Here is an 18791-nt window from a genome sequence, read left to right as displayed (position 1 = left end):
GCCCGCCCAGCCTATGCAGCTTTTTTTCACTGTGAGCGCGCCTATGCGTGTTCACAGTGAAAAAAGTGAAGAGGGACGGCACCTGCGGGAATGTCGGGTCTCCGGCTGTCAGTGACTGCCGGGGACCCGGAGGAGAAGATAGAAGCAGCTTTCGCTGCTTCTGTCTTCTCCGATGTCTTTTTACACAGCGTTCAATGAACGCTGTGTATAGGAATAGAGACAGCAGCAGCGGCGCTGTCTCTATTCCTCCCGGTGATCATGTGACTGGTCACATGATCACCGGGTACCGTTAGTGGCAGACTGCTGCTGGGTCTAATCAGACCCAGCACAGCCCTATTAGTGACAATCGTCACTATGAGAGGGCTGATTTCCCCTGTAACTGGGGCTGCTGTGCAGCTCCAGTTACAGTGGAAAAGATGGTGTAAAAAAAAATAAAAAAAATATATAAAGTTCCCCAAAGGTCTTTTTTGACCTTTGAGGGACAGACAATAATAATAAAAAAATAGTAAAGTACAAAAAAAAAAATTAAATAATAAATACACATAAAATACCCACCCCCAAAAAATACCGTTCCCCCCGCCAATCATTGTTGTAACGCTAGCGCTGACCCAATTACCCTAATATAGACATGTAATATATTAAAATTTACGGTAGACAATGACGATCACAAATAAAAGGTCTATTTTAGGGTAAAACTATGTTATTACCAAAAAAAATAGCTGAAACGTAAAAAAGCTTATTTTTTTACTATTATTTTCAAACTTTATGAATGAAAATTCTAAAATGGCAAAAAAGGTGGGTACAAAAACGATAAAAAAATAAACCTCCATTGTCTACGGAAAAAAACGTCGCAAAAATAAAGTCGTTAGCGCAACAAATAAAAAAGTTATAGCCATTTAACGAACACGTGCTAAAAATGGCTAAACGGTGCCCCGTCCTGAACTAGATAAGATCTTCTGGGGTCCTGTATCTAAGCCTACATTGTTAGGCTTAGATACAGGGTCTAACAAACAGTGTCACACATGGAGCCTGTATCTAAGCCTAACACAATGTAGGCTTAGATACAGGACCCCAGATGACATTCTTTTTATTCCTGTATAAGGGTATGTTCACACGGCGTATTAACCCCCGAATTACGTCCGAAATTACGGCTTGAAATCGTTGGCAAACATCTGCCCATTGAAAGCAATGGGCTGACGTTTGTCTGTTCACACGAGGCGTATATTTACGCGTCGCTGTCAAAAGACGGCGCGTAAATAGACGCCCGCGCCAAAGAAGTGTCATGTCACTTCTTCAGACGTAAATGGAGCCGTTTTCCATGGACTACATGGAAAACCAGCTACAGTTACGTCCGTAATGGACGCGGCGTTCAAGCGCCTGCACATGCCGTTACGGCTGAAACGACAGGGCTGTTTTCTCCTGAAAACAGCCCCTTAATTTCGGCCGTTACGGACACTGCCGTGTGAACATACCCTAAGATTAGTGTTTTGGGGCCCTGTATCTAAGCCTAACATGTGGTATTCTTAGATACATGGCCCATGTGTGACACTGTCTGCTTGGGTAATGTTACTAAGGCTACCTTGTGGTAGGCTTAGATACATGGTCTAACAGTATCACACATGAGCAGTGTATCTAAGCATCCCTCTTTTTTTTTCTTAGCTATTAGGTGTTTTTTACAGGTTGGGTCCTTGGTACTACATCAAGTTCAAGGACTACTTCAATGACACCTTTTTTATTTTTAATAAAATCGTTAACCAGTGTTGTGTGTGTTATTTTATTACAATATTTTTTCTATGTCCTTCTCATTTATTTAAAAATTTATTATTAGTTCATTATTAATGGCCACTGTCTAACAGCGTCCATTAGTAAGGCTTCATGCACACTAGCGTGTGTATTTTCCGCGCGTGAAAAACTTGCGTCAATCCCATCCGTGTGTTTGCGTTAGGGCGGATTAACACGAACGTGCTATACGTCCGTGCAACCCACGTGGTATTCACGCGGGACACACGGACCTATGCAAGTCTATGGGGCAGTGCAGACAGTCCGTGAATTTTACGCAGCGTGAATCCGCTGCGTAAAACTCGCGACATGTTCTATATTTCTGCGTTTTTCAAGCATCACCCACCCATTGAAGTCAATAGGTGCGTGAAAATCAGGCGCATCCCATGGAAGCACTTCCGTGGGACGAGCGTGATTCGCGCAACAGCAGTAAAATAATGAATGTAAACAGAAAAGCACCACGTGCTACAAACATCCAGAGTGTCATAATGATGGCGGCTGCGCGAAAACCGCAGCCGCGCATCCGTATGAACATGACACGGAGCTGTCAAGTGCATTTTGCGCACGCAAAACGCCACCGTATTTGTGTGCGCAAAACGCACACGCTCGTTTAAATCCGCCCTTATGCATCAGTGTGCTTTTCGATTGTCATGTGTTATTCACGCACTCACAAAGCCAGCCCATTTTTTTCTTCTTTTTTACAACAAATTGCTGTGTAAATCACGCACCAAACACGTGTGTGCTGTTTGTGGTTTTCACGCATGCATTGACTTCAATGTGAGTGTAGGTGCATGATAACGCACCAATAGAGGACATGCAGTATGTTTCACGCAGCGGACTCTCGCTGCGTGAAAAGTCACACATGTGTCAACGGCCCCATTGAAATAAATGGGTCGTGTGTGTTGTGCGTTTTTTCAAAGCACAGCACACGGACGTGATTCACACTTGTGTAAATCGCGCATAAGGCCCCATTCACACCACGTTGAAACCACGCACAGCACACGCGACCCATTTATTTCAATGGGGCCGTTTTCACGCAGCGAGAGTCCGCTGCGTGAAACATACTGCATGTCCTCTATTGGTGCGTTATCATGCACCTACACTCAAGTAGATGCATGCGTGAAAACCACGCACCAAACAAGCGTGTTTGGTGCATGATTTATGCTGCAATTTGTTGTAACAAGCATTAAAATCGAGCATTAAAACTGCCTTGCGGGAAAAAGAAGCAACATGCTCCATCTTCGGGCGTTTACGCCTCTGACCTCCCATTGACTTCAATGGGAGGCAGAGAAAGCGTATTTCGCGTTGTTTTATGCCCGCGGCGCTCAATTGCCACGGGCGAAAAACACCACGGAAAACGACGAAAAAACGCAGCAAAAAAAGCCACAAACGCCGCAAAAAACAGACGCAAAAAAAAACGCCGAAAAGGCTACGATAAATGCCGCGAAAAACATCACAAATAAAGCCGCGAAAAAAGCCCCAAACAAAGAGGCAAAGAACGCCACGAAAAACGACAGGGAAAACGGCACGAAAGACGCAATGAAAAACGCAGAAAAAAAAACGCAAAAAAAAGACGCGGAAAAACGACGCAAAAAAGGCTACGATAAACGCCACGGAAAAAGACGCGAGAAACGCCGCAAACAGAGGCAAAGAACGCAGCGAAAATCAACAGGGAAAACGGCACGAAAGACGCAACGAAAAACGCAGCAAAAATAGGCGCAAACAACGACGCAAAAAAAGAAATGATAAACGACGTGAAAAAGGCTACGATAAACGCAATGGAAAACATAGCAAAAAAGACGCAAACAAACAAGCAAAAAACGCCAAGATAAACTAAGCGAAAAACAAAGCGGCAAACAAATACGCAAACAGCGCACAAAAAACTCCGGGAAAAACGACGCAAAAATCAACGTGCAGGGAGAGGTAAATCTGCCGCAAACTTCAAGACGGAATTTTGAGGCAGATATTCCTCTTGCAAAAAAACTCTGTGTGAACATGGCCTTAGTGGAGAGAGACATGAGATAGAGGAGGGTGGACGAGGGTGAGGGTGGACGAGGGTGAGGGTGGACGAGGGTGAGGGTGGACGAGGATTAGGGTAGACACGAAGAGGTTTATAGACCTGAAAAGAGAAAGAAAACATAAATGTGAAAAACATAATGGGGGGGAGAACATTTGCTCATCATCCTTCAAGAATGTCAGCAAGGAGACAAGTGCAGTGAAGGAGGTCAGCGGGAGGAGCAAGGACAGCTCACGTGAACTCTTGGAAGGTACGTGCACGCTCATTGCAGCCTGCAATGAGCGTGCACGGGAAAAAAGTTTCATCACAAGGAAAGATCAACAAACCAGACCTGAACTGCATGTAAACAAACTGTGCTAAACTCAAAGAAGAAATGTGCTAAGTAGAATTTTTTTTAAAAATAATGCTTTATTTAGGTTGTCTGTATAAGGGGTAATGTATGACAGAGTTTTTGAAAAAATGTTGGTATCTCGGACAACCCCTTTAAGGCCAAAACTAGGCTGCGTCCTTAAGGGGTTAAAGAGAACCTTTCACCTGCCCATACATGTTGAGCGGAGTGCAGCATGTAATGCGCAGGGCTTCACAAACACCGTCTCACTTTACATTTTTTTCCTATCTTCCTCCATTATTTACATATCGGTGCCGTTATATTTGGCGCCCAATATGTAAATAAGCTCCTGAACTGTCAATGGGGCGTTTCTAGCGAACTAAATGGCAAGAGGGCGTGATCTCTTTGCTCTTACACTGTTCAATCAGCTATGGACAGTGTCAGGGCAGCTTGCGCTGTGTTCATCCCGCAAGAACACGCACAGACTGGTGGTTCTGCAGAGCGCTCTCTCAGTCTGTGTGTGTTCTCACGGGAAGGAACACAGCGCAAGTCGCCCTGACACTGTCCATAGCTGATTGGACAGTGTCAGAGCGAAGACATCACGCCCCCTTTCCATTTAGTTAGCTAGAAACGCCCCATTGACAGTTCAGGGGCTTATTTACATTACGGGCGCCAAATATAACGGCACCGATATGTAAATAACGGAGGAAGATAGGAAAAAAATGTAAAGTGAGACGGTGCTTGTGAAGCCCTGCCCATTACATGCTGCACTTTGCTGCACATGTATGGGCAGGTGAAAGGGTCTCTAAGCATTCACTCAGTTCCAGCCATCAGTACAAATTCATGTTTCATAAAAAGGTAGACTTTCCTTCACCTGGGGCATATATTCAGTTATAGGAGCCATCGTGACATCATTTATGTGTGGAGAAATGGCACTTTTATCATAAATGTTAGATGGTTGTCAAATTCTGGTATACCTAATCACGAGGTAGCAATAGTAAAAACAATATCCGGATGTAAAAAGGACTGGAGCTTTATTTCAGGACTGAGTTTATTAAAAGGTAATTTGATCCAATTAATGTAGTGCCAGTACCCAGCATATTGAGCACATGCCCTGCCATCCCCCTATGCCCATATTTGTGTGACTGTCTTTTCATAAAGACGAAATGCTAGTTGCGTTTTTCAATATCTTGCAGAATATATTCATTGGGTTCCCCTTTTAAACCACCAATAAACGCTCAAACTCAGAGAGAGTCCATTTCTGTCACATGATGTACAAATTCACTTATTTCAGCTTCACTGCTAACTATGCGGCCCAGTTCACACTGAGTTCTTTGGTGTTGATTTTCGTTGGAATCAGCACCAAAAAAACGTCCGAAAACGCTCCCCAATTGATTTCATTGGTGGACGGGCGTTTTTTTTTGCACGGGCAGCTTCCAGCTGCTCGCAGGAAAAAAAAAAGTGGCATGTCCTTTTTTTGCCACGGTTCCGCCTCTGACCTCCCATTGAATTCAACGGGAGGCAAAGAAAACCTGCGGTGCGCGTTTCCGAGCGTTTTTACTGCGTTTTTGCCCGCGATCATCAATGGCCGCCGGCGAAAAAGCGCAGGCAGGTGAAAATCTGTCTCAAAATTCCTGAAGGAATTTTGAGGCAGATTTTTTTTTTTTCTTCCTGCAAAAAACTCTGTGTAGGTTTCAAGGATTCTAGACAAAGTTTGCATCGAAATGTGGAAAGGGCAAAATTGGTTTACATACTTTTATATTCTGTTTTATCTTTTTTTTAAAATCATGTAATAAAAGACACTTTTCTCTACTTGTAGGTATTCCAGTCGATGTTGTAGTAAACATATTTATTAACAGCTTTGGATCTATCCAAGAAACAACCATGGTAAGTGTGTGCTAAATTATATATATATATATACACGTGTCTTTACTAATATGTCATGATTTCTGCGCTTTACTTACAGTGAAGGAAATAAGTATTTGATCCCTTGCTGATTTTGTAAGTTTGCCCACTGTCAAAGTCATGAACAGTCTAGAATTTTTAGGCTAGGTTAACTTTACCAGTGAGAGATAGATTATATATTTAAAAAAAAAAAAGAAAATCACATAGTCAAAATTATATATATTTATTTGCATTGTGCATAGAGAAATAAGTATTTGATCCCCTACCAACCATTAAGAGTTCAGCCTCCTCCAGACCAGTTACACGCTCCAAATCAACTTGGTGCCTGCATCAAAGACAGCTGTCTTACATGGTCACCTGTATAAAAGACTCCTGTCCACAGACTCAATTAATCAGTCTGACTCTAACCCCTACAACATGGGCAAGACCAAAGAACTTTCTAAGGATGTCAGGGACAAGATCATAGACCTGCACAAGACTTGAATGGGCTACAAAACCATAAGTAAGACGCTGGGTGAGAAGGAGACAACTGTTGGTGCAATAGTAAGAAAATGGAAGACATACAAAATTACTGTCAATCGATATCGATCTGGGGCTCCATGCAAAATCTCACCTCGTGGGGTATCCTTGATCCTGAGGAAGGTGAGAGCTCAGCCGAAAACTACACGGGGGGAACTTGTTAATGATCTCAAGGCAGCTGGGACCACAGTCACCAAGAAAACCATTGGTAACACATTACGCCGTAATGGATTAAAATCCTGCAGTGCCCGCAAGGTCCCCCTGCTCAAGAAGGCACATGTACAGGCCCGTCTGAAGTTTGCAAATGAACATCTGGATGATTCTGAGAGTGATTGGGAGAAGGTGCTGTGGTCAGATGAGACTAAAATTGAGCTCTTTGGCATTAACTCAACTCGCCGTGTTTGGAGGAAGAGAAATGCTGCCTATGACCCAAAGAACACCGTCCCCACTGTCAAGCATGGAGGTGGAAACATTATGTTTTGAGGGTGTTTCTCTGCTAAGGGCACAGGACTACTTCACCGCATCAATGGGAGAATGGATGGAGCCATGTACCGTCAAATCCTGAGTGACAACCTCCTTCCCTCCACCAGGACATTAAAAATGGCTCATGGCTGGGTCTTCCAGCACGACAATGACCCGAAACATACAGCCAAGGCAACAAAGGAGTGGCTCAAAAAGAAGCACATTAAGGTCATGGAGTGGCCTAGCCAGTCTCCAGACCTTAATACCATCGAAAACTTATGGAGGGAGCTGAAGATCCGAGTTGCCAAGCGACAGCCTCGAAATCTTAATGATTTACAGATGATCTGCAAAGAGGAGTGGGCCAAAATTCCATCTAACGTGTGCAAACCTCATCATCAACTACAAAAAACGTCTGACTGCTGTGCTTGCCAACAAGGGTTTTGCCACCAAGTATTAAGTCTTGTTTGCCAAAGGGATCAAATACTTATTGTGCACAATGCAAATAAATATATATAATTTTGACTATGTGATTTTCTGTTTTTTTTTTTTTTATATAATCTATCTCTCACTGGTAAAATTAACCTAATCTAAAAATTCTAGACTGTTCATGTCTTTGACAGTGGGCAAACTTACAAAATCAGCAAGGGATCAAATACTTATTTCCTTCACTGTATCTAATATGCTGACGTTTGTAGAATAGACACCCAAAATATAGACAACAAAACCCAGTTTTCTGTTGATGGGTAAAAGGGAGCATGGTCATATTATTTTTAGCTGTCCCAGGGGTCGAAAAGCTAACATAGACCCCAGTTTGATTTTTCTTTTTAGTTACCAGGCAAGAAGAACCCTCATAGACCTCAATAGTAAAAACCCAATAAAGTTAGGTACAAGCAACAAATTTCTAGGTGTATTGACTACCTGGCTCTTGAGGGTTGTCTAAATCTAGGCACTTGACTAATATTTCATAATGTAGTACTGAGAAATATTTCCAGAGATATTTGTAATGATATGCGAGGCTCTGTTTTAGAAAAGGAAGACTTTAGCTTTAGTTCTTGTTTAAGAGACTGACTACAGGGTGTAGGAAAGATATTGAGCCAGTGGATATACAATCATGGCTGCAGCCACATGAAGATAATATACCAGGCAGAGCTGTGCAGTGGCTATATAACTGTTGTAGCATGTATATGTATGTATATAAGTGATCAGTGATAATGACTAATGTATACAGTATGTTGAACTGGCCCTCATAGTGTGTTACTGTGTCTACATGCTGCCCCGCTCAACATTACAGTCATGTTCCTACACAATTCTAATGGGAAAGTTGTTCCAATTCATTACATTGCGGATATAGTTCTCTTCCAGACCTTGGAAGGGTATATGTACATTATATACTATATACCAGGGGGCTTTGTAGGTATTCATTTTTCTATGTAGTCCAAAATCCTCACATTTTTAAGATGTACAAATGTTCACACTAAAACTTTTTACGGACCCATGTTTATCTAAAACAAAATCAGTGTGACACTTATTTGTATCCATCCGTGTATAATGTATAATTCTGATTTCTTTTTAAAAATAACTCCTAATAATGGAAATCTGGATTTTTTCCGGCACCACCTGCGGGCTTAGTTTGGGACATATAAAGGGAAGGGAGAGGAGGAAAATGGTCAATGATTGCTCCCCAGATTATAGCTTGGATAACCTGGGTGTGGGTGCAATTGGTGAATAGCTGGAGGTAGGCCAGCCACCATATTCCTCCATATGTCCCTGTATGTAATGATTAAATGCAATATAGAGTCTGTATACATTAGGAAATGTATTAATTTGTATATTGAGAAAGATCTTTCTACAGTTATTATATTGTGAATTTTAAAGAATTTATAGCACCCCCTTTGTATAATCCTGCATGTCTATGTGCATGGTTGGACCATGGGCATCAAAATAGTTGGGATACGCTTGCAATAGCTACCTCTGTACCTCCTAAGGTATACTATGGATTTTCTACCTGGTGTTGAAAGAGCCTAGTAGTCCCTGTTTGTGGGTGGACACATGGGACCAAAAGGGACTGATGACAGAAAAGCCAAGGCATTTTGTTAATGCCTATTTATCACGCCTTCATTGTGATCCTTCAATTTTGACCAAAATTTGCTAAAAATTACGTCTTACAAATCTCCTCACTTAAAAATAAAAGAATACTATTGCAGTCCTTGCGTTGCCAATTTTTTTTAGTTGAAAGTACGAACCCTATAAATAGTAATACATAGCATGGCATCCCTTCAAATAAAATTTAAAAAAAGAAAGATAAATATAATCCTCTTCTGCCACACATTTTTGTGTATTATAAGTTCATCTTGAAATGGCAATGAATTCACATAAAGGGCTTCGTGCATAAGTAATGTTCTAACAATGTGTCCGTGTTGTCCATATTAATCAATCAATTAGTCAAACCATTTATTTCATTTTCAACCTCGCCTGAAAAAAGTTAATCTGGAATCTGTTTACTTGTTATGAGCTTCTTTGACACTTTTTGTGTGAAATTTCTGGAACATTTCGTTATACAACATTTAAACTTTATATAAAACTGGAAAATCCCTTTAAGCTTTTAAGTAAATCTAAGTGATATAATTAAAATATCAGTTGAAGCTCCAACAGAGCGGATGATTATTAAGGTTATTTCTAGAATATAGGGAGGCTACCCTCACATAGGAAGTAACCGTGGAGTAAAAGGCCAAGTTTTTATAAATGAACAAATGAATTGTGAAGGCAGGGAATTGTGGGTGGTAATATGGGATAAATGTGCCTGTATGAACTAACTAGAACAATGTGTGATTGATTTAGTTTACCTTTAAACAACTCTATAAAAAAAACTGCTTTTGATTGATGTCAGACATTCGAGGACCTCTAATCGAATATTTGGAACACAATATTAACTCCATTCACGTTCACATTTTTTGGCCAATCAAAACAGTGGCGATGGCATAAAGCAAGTACTCAGACGGAGACCTTTTGATCTTGATTCCCCTCTTCTCCGATTGGGTTGTGCTCTTAACCGCACATTCTTTATACTTAATATTTCCTTTTTCTTGGCAGGGAATCCTACATCAAGCACCACTAACTTTAGCCATTCACATTTTCTTGACTCTTTTTAAAGAAGAATACTAAGTACAGCATTCAAATAAATCTACCAGCTTTCCATTTGCTGTCAGCTGTTTGGCACTATATCTGATTTATTTTATTTTTTTGGCTTTTCTATATTTAACACTCAGTTGCTGATTTTTGTAGCTGGTGTTTGCCAGCTTCTGATCCTTGCAGATTAGAGTAATAAAGCCCATTCACATAAAAAGCTGATATTTTGTGGGGCAATATTGTGGAATTCTGTTTAATAAGGGACATGCAATTTGTGGTTCTGTCAAGGTGTAGTAAAAGTAAATTATCACCTTGTTACAAGTTCTGAGTCACGGAAAGGATATTACTAACATTAGCCGTTATGGCTGGCAAGTCTGTTTTTAAATCGTAATTTACTCTATAATCTCCCAAATTGGTTGGTCAAATTGATAGAACATTTGCTGTGTCTGATGAAGAGAGTAATCTGAAGTAGTTACTGAAAATATGTAGATAGTATTGTCAAGGGAAAAAAACGTTACATGAAGTTTCATCCTCTTTTCCGCTTTGCAGCATGCAGTCTCTATTATGCCAACATTTTTGCTAAACCCATCTGACAGCCCACTCCTTCAGGCACATTGGCAGTAGATATTTGTTGAAGATATCAGGGAACAGGGTTAGAAGTGGCCCCTGGCAATTGTTAGTAAGGCATCATTTAATTCTTGTAGAGCAGAATTATGTGATGCTTCAAAAGACGTCTCAAGATCCTACTGTCTTTTATTGATGTTTCCTACCATCTTCTAAGAGTATTTGAGTGAATGTGGTAAGTGGGTCCCTTTCTAGAGATCATCTTTGGGGTACACTAACTTCAATCATTTAGGAATATCTTCTCTAGCTTTATATGAAATAATGAGGATAGTCTTGGCTGTAATAGTTTTTTCAGCACATTCTGTACATTAGGTTCCCCTGTATGATTTAAATATAACAATTAAATCGTAAATTTCACTTGTTCAAAAAAATACCCATTTATGAATTGTGTATGAAAGCAACGGAGCCCCAAGCAAAATCGTACATTTTGCTTTTAAATTCACAATGCCTCAGTATCTGCTGTTTAGAAGGCCTTAGAAGCGAAATAGTAATCTTTACATTGTTGTGGACCAATCGGCCACTGAAATACATCCTGTCCATCAACTACACATAACTAAACCTATGTCTCCCAGTATCTTTAAAGCGCACTCCTTAAGGACAAGCAAATTTTTAAATTTTTGCCTTACCGCATTCTGGGATCCATAGTTTTTCATATTTTTTGCTGTGTAAGGTCTTTTTTTTATTTTAGCGGAACGCCAAATTTTTTATTCCATTTATTTAACAGGAGTTCTCACAGGACACACTTTGGGGACCTTTGTTAGGGTCAGGTTGTCCCTTTAAAATTGTCAGCTTCATCAAACAATCTCACCAGGGGCTTACAATCGGGGAGCCCCCTCCCTTGTGATGTGCAATTGCTATTAAAGGGGTTAATGAAACTTCAACTAAGGAAGTTTTTCCAATTAACAAACACTTCTGTGATGACATATGATGTTTTTCTCTTGATTGAAAGGTGGTGGAGCTTCTTTTATAGCTAAAAAAAAAAAAGAAGATATTTACAGTGAACAAAAAGTTAATGTTTTTATCTTAGTGGACTGCACGCAATTCACTATATCTATAATACCAAATTTTATCAGTTTGCCATTCAAAACCTTTTGAAGTTGAGCAAAGGTGAGCAGAGCACACACACACACACACACGGTCTAAAACAACACTTTGCTGGGTCTTAAATGGGTTGTCCAGGATTGGAAAAAAAGTCCTCTCCTTTCTATACACAGCCTATGAGATTTACTCCAACCGCCTATGTGCTTTCCTCCCTATCTACACTCCCATACTGACAGCCTCTGTGATATGCCCTGCCTGAACACTTGGATGCTTTTCTCTCTCTCTACACTCTGATTGGCCATGTATAACCTCCTCCCCGCCCCTGCTGCTATCTCTATCACTGAGAGAAGGGCGGGGGAGAGCAGAGAGAGCCGATACAGCCAAGATCAATATACTGTCGGATCTATGTCAGAAACAACAGGACAACCAGCTAGGTAAGGGAATAACATAGACCCTACAGAAGCAAAAGGGAAGGACATATGGCTGTAATGTCATCTTAAACCCCCCTCAAAACCTCCCTTTATAAGTAAGAGCGCAGAGCTGTAAGAGTGCCTCTGGTGGATTCGGGAGGTCCATGCATTACGTGAACAGCTATTTGAATGGCCGCCATGTAATACTAAAAGTTGTTAATGCAGCACCAGGTTGACCGTCTGATTTGCATCAGAAAACTGATAAAAGAATGGATCAAAAAAGAGAGTAACTAGGTAGAGGAGAGATACTGTAGTAAGGAGGAAGGAAAAAATATGGAGGATAGGGTGTTTGCTTCTATATATGTGGGTACACCCGAAATGTTAAAGGTGAGATGCAAAAGCGTTGGACCTATTGCATTTCAGTGGATTTTGGAAAAGTCGCCCAAACATCAGGTAAAGTTAAAGTAAGAACTGTTTTTTGCTATAAATTCGTCTTTCATTCCTTAAATTCCTCTATGGTGCATAATGAGCTGATTATGCTCCCTAATCGGGGTAGTAATATAAGTAACAATAGTAATGGGAAATGGGGGGAAGATTTGGGTGATCGCACAATTTCATGGGTAGAGGTGTTTAAGGGGGTGGCTAGAGTGTCACTTAATTATTCACATAGACTCTCCCAACTTATGTTGATACATTGTCTATATTTTACACCCAAACTCCTACACACTATATCAGTGAGTCCCAAACTTTATGAGGGCGGGACCCACTTTTGGCCGAGACTTTGGTTTGGGACTCCTCCACTACCGTAGTTAGCCCCATTTCGTCTGACGTATGTCAACATCATTCGTAGTTAGATGCCGGTACTTAGTCCCTGCAACATCGAAAACGACAATTGTGCAGGCGAGGGATGGGACGGGCTCAAGGTATTCTGCTGCTGTGCGTCGCTGAGGCCAAACTATGGCTGCTGATGTTGGATCATGTGACCCGATCCATCAGTGTTCATCAGAAGCGTAGCTAGGGATTTAGCACAGGGGGTAAAACAAATCTGAGTGGGCCCCCACACAGTATAATGCCCTTATAGCTGCCCCCACACAGGATAATGATCGTATAAATGCCCTCATATAGTACAATGTCCCTATAGATGCCCCCAAACAATATAATGTCCCTATTGCTGTCCCCAAACAGTATCATGTCCCTATTGCTGCCCCCACACAGTAGAATGCCCTTATAGCTGCCCCCACACAGGATTATTCCCCTATAGCTGACCCCACACAGGATTATTCCCTTATAGCTGCCCCCACACAGGATAATGCCCCTATAGCTGCCCCACACAGGATAATGCCCCTATAGCTGCCCCCACACAGGATAATGCCCCTATAGCTGCCCCCACACAGTAGATTGCCCCTATAGCTGCCCCCACAGTATAATGCCCCTATAGCTGCTCCCACATAGGATAAGGCCCCTATAGTTGCCCCCATGCATTAGGTTGCCTCCTTAGTTCCCCACACACAGTATAATGCCCCTATAGTTGCCCCCCACACAGTATAAAGCCCCCATAGCTGCTCCTACACAGAATAATGCCCCTGAAGCTGTCCCCACAGTAAAATGCCCCATAACTTTCCCCACAGAGTATAAAGTCTCCCATAGCTGCCATCTTACAGTATAATGCCCCACACCTGCCCCAACACAGTATAATTCCACCATAGCTGCCTCCACACAGCCCCAATAGTGCCTAATAAATATAATAGAATACATGGATTTTATTCAATCCAGATTATATAGTACCTGGATTGAATTGTGCGGAGTATTGTAACCTGGTCATTCAACTACTATTCATGGCAATATTGCAGATTCTTAGAAAATGGTTTGCCTCTTCTGATAAGGTGGCAGAAAGTAATATTTAGAGTAAAGGCCCTTTTACAATGGCCAATGATCGGGCAAACGAGCGTTCATATGAACGCTCGTTCCCGATCACTCCCCAGTGTAAACAGGGCAACGATCAGCCGATGAACAAGCAAACTTGGTTTTCGGCTGATCTGCTTGTTTATGCAGCAATAAATATTATTGTTGTCGAGGACACAACTCGCTGTGTAAGCAGGAAGATTTGCTGCAAACATGATAGAAATGCATGGGGAGGAACGATCGTAGTAACGATCACTGGTCCTCTTACATATCCAATCATTGCTCCTTGTGAAAGGAGCAAACACCGATCAATGAGCTGCCTCGTTGATCGGCGCTGGTTTTTCACGGCCCGTAATAGGACCTTTATACTATATTTAACACACTATTTTCAGGCAAACGGGAGTCTCCTTCATTTCCATAGTAAATGGAAGTGGTGGTTGACCAGTTAGATAAAGGATAGCTCCCTTGTGCTGAGGCTTTCCGATTAAAATTCTTTTAATATTTTCCACTTTATCTACTTATCTACTTAATTAGGTTTCCCCTTCTTTTATTCGTATAATTTTTTTTGGGTCTTTTACTTTGTTTCTTTTCTGCGTGTGGGAGGTGGGATATTCTGTTAATGGAAGAGCTTGTCATTTCTTCTAATGTTTTAATTTTTGGTGCTCTTTTTCTTTGTCTCGGGTTTATGTGAGCATTTACAGTCTGTTCTTAATGTAAATGTAATAAATAAGCATTTAAAAACGTTAAAAAAAATGTTAATTCTTAATTTTTTTATATTTCCAAAACATCTGATTTATCAAAGTCTAGGTTCTGAATAAATTGTGCTCATTATCTTATTAAGTCAAGCTAAACATACATAGTACCGCTACATATAGTTGTTAATGGACCGTATTCATGCCTTTTTAGCCGAACTTTGTGTATTTGTAATATGAAAGTTTAATTGAGCAAGGAATCAAGACAAGTATAACTAGACTGACCTAGAATTGGATTGGGGGGGGGGGGGGATGCAGTACAATAGTGAATACTAATCTTGGCACTACATTTAGCATTTGTTAAAATATGATGCTGATAACACAAATTATACATGTAATTATCTTCTGTGAGGTGGCGAGTTGTAAAGTGGATCTTAGCAAAGCTAATGAGGTAATTCATGACTGGCTATGAATATGACTTGAAAATTGCTTTGTCGATAGAAGACCTAGTGATTATTAATTGAACTTCTAATTAGACTAACACTCTTAGTATAAGACCACAACATTCAAAGCTTCAATTTGTTCTTTTTCTTATTTTTATAATTGAAATTGTAAACCCAGAAGATTTACTCGGTGTGGCCTCGCAATGATTAGTCCGGCTGCTTTTTTTCTCTGTGGGCTGACATGCTAGGCCAAAATGGCATGTTCTCTTTTTACAACTTTTTGGACATTGATTTATCATTGGTTTAGCCCTTGAGGATTCATGGCAGTTATGTGGTGTATTCTACTGTCTTTGCTCTACCGTGCACAAGTAAGTACTGTTTATTGCATTTTGAGAATGAGCAGAAAGAAGGTGAGCATTGAGAATAAACATAAAAGAAAAAAAGCCAAAGTATTTTAAAACAATAACCAGGAGAAATAGAAGTTTTGGAAAACAACTAGTGCCGAAAGTGTCAAATTCAACTCTGCTAATGCTTCCCTTGGATACTAGGGAATTACATTATTAGCAGTTCCCTTGTATACAATTATTACGCAAATAATTATCTTTATGAGCAGGAGGAATTTTATTGTATATGTATTTTTTTTTTTTTAAATGTCAAATAAAACTTGACATACTTGTTGAAAGAATAGAATCCTACACAAATCCAAATATCACCAATATACAAAAATAACAGAATCACGGTACAAACTACCAAGAAGAACCAGTGATAATTTGCTAGAGAGAGATTTGTGTTTAATATCAATCGGAACTGAGGCAGAGCGATTTAGAAGCAGTCAGACAGGCTCTGTGAAACCGAATGCTTTAAGCGTACCCAGCCCTAGCATATGTTACCCTATCAAGGTAACCCTTTTCAGAGGAAATCCATGAACTGCCTTTAATTCACCACTCCATTTAGAGTTTACATGAGACAAGTCTAGGAAGTTCCTATGGCTCTTCCAGGGCTGATAAACTGAGATGATAGAGTTTCCCGTACAGGCCTCCCAGTGACCGATTTCTTTGAATCTGTAGAGTTGGTCAAGTCTACTGATCCTATATTCCATGTGGGGGTGTCCATGGCCAACCAATTTTGAGGTATTATAAGTCGAGCAGCCATGACAAACAGTCTAAAGAGGAGGGTGTTTTTCTTTAGGGTTATATCTGGTAACAAGTATAATAGACCTAACTCCAGCGAGACAGAGAAGTTAGAATGGCAGATAGCATTCCCTTTGCTAAAAAATTCTGACCACCGAGCTAACAGCAGGACCACCAGGTGTAAAAAAGGGTTCTCTCTCCCTCTCATCGGACACTCCTGGAAAAAAATATAGCTATTTTGTATGGTGTTTTATACCACCTGGTCAGTATCTTATACTGTTCCCTTGACACCTCACACAGTGTGTGTGTGTGTGTGTGTGTGTGTGTGTGTGTGTGTGTGTGTATATATATTTATATATATGTGTATATATATATATATATATATATATATGTGTGTGTGTGTGTATATGTATATATATATATATATATATATATATATATATATATATATATATATATATATATATATCCAAGAAGAGAACGAAGCAGCACTCAAAAAAACATGGGTTTATTCAACCAACATCCACTGCAATGTTTCACCCTCTCCTTGAGGGCTTTTTCAAGTCAAGTGTGTTACAGCATACACGTGTGTGTATATATAGGGGGCAAAGCCCAAGCAATCAGTGTTAACAAATGAACATATAGTTCAGAGAAAAAGTATAATAATATACGTATAATAAATATACAGTGACCAGTGAAACCAATCTCAAATTACATACAGTAGTTGTCGTGCAATACAAAAAAGTACAAAATCGATGTTTTATAAAAAAAACTGTGTTTTATCCTAAAGTGCATAAACAAGGTGCAGTTAACTTAACACCTTCCCGACATTTGACGTATCCATATGCCAAAGTCGGGTAGGGGAAGTATGAAGCGGGCTCACGGAGTGAACCCGCTCCATACGATGCGGGTGTCGGCTGTATGTTACAGCCGACACTTCAGAGTAACGAGCGGCATCGCGCTCGAGTGCGATCCCGCTCGTTTAACTTGTTAAAAGCTACGGTCAATAGCGACCGCAGCATTTAAATCATTAGAAAGAGGGGGCGACCCCCTCTAACAACTCATCGCGCCCCCCACAACGCAATCATGGGGGGGCGAAGGTTGCTATGGCTGCCTGGGGGCCTAATGAAGGCCCCCAGGTCCGCCATCTTGTGCACTCCGGCAGGGCTTAATAGTTGCCTGTCAGAATCACGATATACTGCAATACTTTCGTATTGCAGTATATCGTGCAAGTGATCTAACGATCGCTGGTTGAAGTCCCCTAGGGGACTAATAAAAAAAAAAGTAAAAATGAGTTAAATAAAGTGTTTTTGTTTGTGTAAAAAAAAAATGAAAAGTTAAAAAAAAACCTTTTCCCATTTTCCCCCTAGAGCATAGTAAAAAAATAAATAAATAAACATAATTAGTATCGCCGCATCCGTAAAAGTCTGCACTGTTACAATATATAATTATTTAAACCGCACGGTGAACACCGTAAAAAAAAAATGCAAACGCCAGAATCTCTATTTTTTGGTAACCTAATCTCCCACAAAAAAAAATGAAATAAAATGTGATCAAACCGTCGCATGTACACCAAAATGGTATTAAAAACTACAGCTTATCCCACAAAAAATAAGCCCTCACACCACTTAATCTACGGAAAAATAAAAAGTTAGGGCTCTCGGAATTTGGCGACATAAAATACATTTTCTTTTTTACACTTCAGTTTTTACTTGTAAAAGTAGTAAAATATAGAAAAAACTATATATATTTTGTATCGCCGTAATCGTATTGACCCACAGAATAAAGTTAATATGTTGTTTTAATTGCACAGTGAATTCCGTAAAAACGGCGCGCAAAAAAACATTTTTGCATTTTCTACCCCACAAATAATTTTTTCCCCGTTTCCTAGTACATTATATGGCAAAATAAATGGTGCTACGAAAAACTACAACTCATCCCGCAAAATTCAAGCCCTCATAGTACTATATGGATGGAAAAATAAAGACGTTATGGCTTTTGGAATGTGGGGAGGAAAAAATGAAAATCTGAAAAAGTGCTGCGGCGGTAAGGGGTTAAAGAGGCTCTGTCACCACATTATAAGTGCCCTATCTTGTACATAATGTGATCGGCGCTGTATTGTGGATAACAGTAGTGTTTTTTATTTAGAAACTTTCTTAATGAACAACTGGGCGTGTTTTACTTTTTGACCAAGTGGGCGTTGTGGAGAAAAGTGTATGACGCTGACCAGTAGGCGTCATACACTTCTCTCCATTCATTTATTCTGCACATAGTAAACCTGCATTGTTCTCTATGTGCAGTTACTCAAGTGTCCTGACAATGAATATACATTACCTCCAGCCAGGATGGGATGTCCTCCAGCCAGGACGGGATGTGTATTCAGAATCCTGACACTTCTCTGACGTCTGTGGTT

General features: G+C 40.5%; 1 protein-coding gene across 2 annotated transcripts in view; it reads left to right on the top strand.

Annotated features, from left to right (window-relative positions):
- GLRB (glycine receptor beta) overlaps nt 1-18791 on the top strand; it is a 241980-nt gene that overhangs the window by 183939 nt on the left and 39250 nt on the right. For both annotated transcript variants that reach the window (XM_075860311.1, XM_075860310.1), the window contains exon 4: nt 5944-6011. In XM_075860311.1, coding sequence (XP_075716426.1) covers nt 5944-6011 — 68 coding nt within the window. The remainder of the gene's footprint in view (nt 1-5943; nt 6012-18791) is intronic.

Source organism: Rhinoderma darwinii, chromosome 1 (genome assembly GCF_050947455.1).
Source record: "Rhinoderma darwinii isolate aRhiDar2 chromosome 1, aRhiDar2.hap1, whole genome shotgun sequence".
NCBI classification, from domain to species: Eukaryota; Metazoa; Chordata; class Amphibia; order Anura; family Rhinodermatidae; genus Rhinoderma; species Rhinoderma darwinii.
This window is presented reverse-complemented; position numbering and strand designations above follow the sequence as displayed.